The sequence below is a fragment of the Henckelia pumila genome, unplaced genomic scaffold, assembly GCF_033568475.1.
Source record: "Henckelia pumila isolate YLH828 unplaced genomic scaffold, ASM3356847v2 CTG_418, whole genome shotgun sequence".
Taxonomy (NCBI): domain Eukaryota; kingdom Viridiplantae; phylum Streptophyta; class Magnoliopsida; order Lamiales; family Gesneriaceae; genus Henckelia; species Henckelia pumila.
Genome location: NW_027331823.1, coordinates 31,782 through 36,641, shown reverse-complemented (window position 1 = coordinate 36,641; position 4,860 = coordinate 31,782). Strand labels below are relative to the sequence as shown.

At 34.7% G+C, this 4,860-nt stretch overlaps 1 protein-coding gene across 1 annotated transcript; it reads right to left on the bottom strand.

The window, feature by feature from the left end:
- Positions 1-2,814: 2,814 nt before the first annotated feature.
- On the bottom strand, positions 2,815-3,960 carry LOC140871141 (chlorophyll a-b binding protein 3C, chloroplastic-like). The gene has a single exon (XM_073273581.1). The coding sequence runs from the start codon at positions 3,677-3,679 to the stop codon at positions 2,885-2,887; it is 795 nt and encodes a 264-aa protein (XP_073129682.1). The 5' UTR covers positions 3,680-3,960; the 3' UTR covers positions 2,815-2,884.
- Between the last annotated feature and the right edge of the window lie 900 nt (positions 3,961-4,860).

The following is a 4,860-nucleotide window of genomic DNA, read 5'->3' as shown; positions in this document are numbered from 1 at the left end:
AAAATTCAAGAACCAAAATAAGGTTTAAGAAAAATTTAATTTACCATAATCACTTAATCATTTCAAATGAATAATTATTCCAATGAAGTAGCCAACATTATAAAAGAAATCATATAACAAATTCAAGAACAAAAAAATGAAAATAGAGATAAACACATGAAAATAAATAACTAAAAAAATAATTTATGAACCTTAAAAAAAAATTGAAGGATTTAGAGTAAAAAATCCACTGTGACAACCAAATAAATAAATAAATATGTTTTTATGAAATTAAATAACAAAACACTCGCAATTGTCGATAACGAAATCAAAGTCAAGCATTTAAAACAAAATTTACGAACATCAACATAATCATTCAACAATTTCGAACAATTAATCAAAGGAAACAAATAAATAATTTAAACAAGAAAGTGACCACAATCAATACTAGAACACTATAAATTTTGGACAAAGGGACACAATCGAGAATTACAAAAAAAAAAACACAAAAAACCAATACCAAAACGCAGAAACCTTCAAATACTTGCGAAAAAACGATATTTAATCGATTTCCAAGATGAAAACATAATTTGAAAAAAAAACCTTCTAAATTTTTCTGGGTTTCATATCTGTCTTCACCTACGACCATTTATAGATTTCATTCTCAATCCAATCAATAAAAAGCATAACATTCAATACAATAAGACTAAAAAATGAAGATCGGAGCTTTATTCATAACACATTTCACAACAACAAAAATAATAACAAGATCACACTTTTAGGCAGCTGATTTGAATATTATAAGGCATATTCACATAATATTTATAACCCAGTACTAAACTATGAAAATTGACAATGAAATCATTATAATCGAGAACAATTACAAATTTTAGATAATCAATACACAATTGATTGAGATGAACCACAAACCCACTTATATATATGTAAAACCTAAAAGTTGTCCATCAAATTTGTATAATTCACACGATGTACGAAACTTCAACATAACCACAACACAACATACAAAACACTCAAAGAATCACTCAATTGAAAAAGAAAAAAAAAACCCAATCATCCAGATGGAATTGCATCTAAAAATTTCTTAAATTTTCAAAAAAAAAATCTACCTTAAACTTGTTGTTTCGATGTTGGTTCTTCGAAAAGATTTTCAAAATCTAACGATTCTTCGCTTTAAACTCCTTTCGTCTCAGTTTGTTGCACAAAACATCGACACAAATATATTGATCGTCGTTGATTTAGCCGTCAATGAAGGAATCAAGTAGAAGGAAAATTGGGAAAACTTTGGCTTGAAAAGAGAGAAGAAGAACTATTAAATAAATATTTATTGGTCAATGAGTATTAGTAGGTTTTCATATTATTTGAGGGTAATTTCATAATTTCACCTCAATTGGGGAGTCCAAACAAATGACAGACATTTGTCAGGGAGCTGGAACAAAAAATGTCTTACACAGGGACTGAATAAACATTTAAGTTTCCTTTTGGGAATTTATGGAGAATTTGACCTTTTTAGAACGGAATTAGGGATAGAAACAATCATCGATCTCTAATCAGTAACCGATAGATTAAATTCGATCTTTAAATATGACCTTTTCTAAAAAATTAAAAAATATCTTTTTTGCGACCGAGATTTCATATCTGGTCTCTAATTTTGAAACGTACAATATATTTTGGTCTCAATTTTGGAACAGATTGATTTTCAGTACAAATTAGGTATTGGTAATTATTTTGATCTCTAATTTGAAACCGATAATTAATTTGGTCTCTAATTTGGAACCAAATCCAAATATTGGTCGCTAATAAGTATTTTTCTTAAAAATATATAAAATAAAATCCAGTCTCTCCCTCCGTCAGCTGGCATTCATTATCCAGGGCAGAATTCCACCGCTGCTATGCTCGATCTCCTCCGCCATCCGCCCGTTGCGCCGACTCTCCTCTCCGATTAGAGGTTTTTTGGTCTAATTTTCTATTTGTTTTCTTGTTTTTACAAGATTCGATCTCAACTTTGTTGGTGTTTAGGGAAATCTCTACAAGATTCGATCTGAACCATTCTCATTGCCTGCCCCCTTTTCCGATCAGAGGTTTATTTGAGGTACTCTCTGCTCTGAGTTTTTTTTTTAAAAAATTTTGATTCCATTCAACAACGTGGTTATGAGCTGGGATATGGAAATGTACATAAGGAGAATTGGTCCTTTCGTTCAAAATGATATATTTGCGGCTGTGTCAAACTCTGTATCAGTTTAAATTCATGTTGCTACATCTTTAGTAGCCATCAAGGGAAGAAATTGTAGTGTTTATTTGTGAGCAAACGTCTTAATCGTGACCGATCCATTGTCTTATGGTCATGAATTCTCGTAGCTTTTGTATAGATGTATTAATGAAGGAAAACTGTTAAAAGATTTTTGGTCCAAATTGGCCATCTTTACTGAATTTCCAGATGCGTAGCCCCTCTACAAAGGATAAAGAGATACTGGAGATTTCAAGCACATCCCTTGGTAGAAAAAGTTCTTCCAAAAGTTCGAGAAATTGGAATAAGTAGATATTCAGACACTTTTATTGAGTCAAAACTAGCCGGTATTGAAGTGTCCACATATATAGGAGTTATTGGTATCCTCCACACAAAACTTGGGTTTGCCCCTATGTTCGAACTTCGAACACAAAAATTCCCTTCTTTTGTTTAGTTTTTCACACCTCCGACTCCTCTCTCAAGGTTTTTTTTTTTATAAAATATTCATTTCTAGAGTAAATAATGTGATAACATATTTTTAGTTTGTTCTGAGTTAAATAAAGCTTAATTGTTAAAGAGAATAAGAACACTGGAAAAAATCGACTCATTCATTCACAAGTTTAATTACAAACGGATACATCCTTAATTGAACAGTGAAATTCATTTGCCGGGAGTGAAGTTTGTGGCGTAGGCCCATGCATTGTTGTTGACTGGGTCTGCAAGGTGGTCGGCGAGGTTCTCCAATGGACCCTTTCCGGTGACGATAGCCTGAACGAAGAATCCGAACATGGAGAACATGGCAAGCCTTCCATTCTTGAGTTCCTTCACCTTCAACTCAGCGAATGACTCAGGGTCGTCAGCAAGACCCAATGGGTCGAAGCTGCCACCTGGGTACAGTGGGTCAGTGATTTCTCCCAATGGCCCTCCGGCAATACGGTACCCCTCAACAGCTCCCATCAGTATAACCTGGCTAGCCCAGATGGCCAATATGCTCTGTGCATGCACCAAGCTCGGGTTCCCCAAGTAGTCCAGTCCACCCTCGCTGAAGATCTGTGAACCAGCCTTGAACCACACGGCTTCACCGAATTTCACACCGTTGCGAGACAAGAGCTCTGGAAAGACGCATCCCAGGGCTCCAAGCATGGCCCATCTGCTGTGGATCACCTCCAGCTCACGGTTCTTGGCGAATGTTTCAGGGTCTGCCGAGAGTCCAGCGGTGTCCCACCCGTAGTCTCCGGGGAACTCACCGGTGAGGTAGCTTGGGGACTCACCAGAGAATGGTCCCAAGTACTTGACACGGTCGGGGCCATACCACGGGCTGCCGGATGAAGCAGGTTTTGAAGCAGTCTTCCTCATGGAGATCCTCCCGGCGCCGGTGATCTCTGAAGTTGATGGTGATTTGACCGCCTTTCCGGCCAAGGCTGGGGAAGAGAGAGCCATTGTAGATGAAGCCATTGCTGTTTGTAGAAGGCTGGTTTTGCTAATTGTATTGTTTTGGAGTAGTGGTTGATTTTTGGTTGAAGTGCTAGTAAGGTATTTATACAAGTGGGCTCTATCGTATTCTTTATCTTTGGAAATCAAATGGGGTGTTGTGATTGGTTAGGGACATTTTGATATCACCACTAGATTCAGATTTTTGTATGTTTGGTGACAAAAATCTAAAGATTTGTTGTTGCCAAGCCTGCCATTTGATACCATGAAATTTAGATTAGTGGTGGAATCTCAAACGATGTGTGTGTGTGTGTATCAATGGACGTTTTCTGATGTACTAATTGTGTGGAAGAATTAATTCGACCTTAGATTTTTTACATGTCATCTTTTTTGTTTAGTTGCTATTTTGACAGCAACGTGGAAATTTCTAGACCTTGGGAAAAGATTGGCAAGCCTTAAAATCTTGAAGACTTTGGATGACTTGGTTATTCATTGCCAACTAGACAAAAATCATTTTTTTCTTTATTTTTTTTTTTTACAATAAATTGTTTCTTTATTTAGAACTAGCGACCGAGGCACACGCGCTGCGTCTGCGAGATGATTAAAGTTTAAAGTATATTTTAATATGAAACAATGACGTTTTTATAATGAAAATTTTGTGTATGATATGTACTTACATTAAATATAGTCATTGATCTACTTGACAATTTTTTAAAACAATAATTATATTGAAATCAATATAACCAATTCACCATCACTATGCAAACATAAAAAATCAATAAATTATTAAAATTGAATATCTACCATTATTTAAAAATTATCGAAAGAAGAAAATATTCATCTTCACCTTCACATTGCAACATGTTTAAATACACTAATTTTTACTTATTTATAATAGCTAGACATAAAACTATTAAATGTATCGTCTCATAAAAATGAGATATAATTATTTGAATAATTGTTCAAAACTTGTCTTCTTGTGTCATTAATTGTCTTTGTTCTCGTCTTTGCACTGTATTTAATTGTCGTCTATCATTTGTTCGTGTAGGAAGAGATCGAAGACATTGTTGTAGGACTTTTTAATCTGTTACAATATTTTGATATCACCATTAGATTCAGATTTTTGTGTGTTTGGTGACAAAAATCTAAAGATTTGTTGTTGCAACCAATGGGAGTTTGCCAAGCCTGCCATTTGATACGATGAA

Excerpts from the sequence above, each read along its gene's own strand:
- LOC140871141 (XM_073273581.1), bottom strand. The coding sequence starts at position 3,679 with ATGGCTTCATCTACAATGGCTCTCTCTTCCCCAGCCTTGGCCGGAAAG.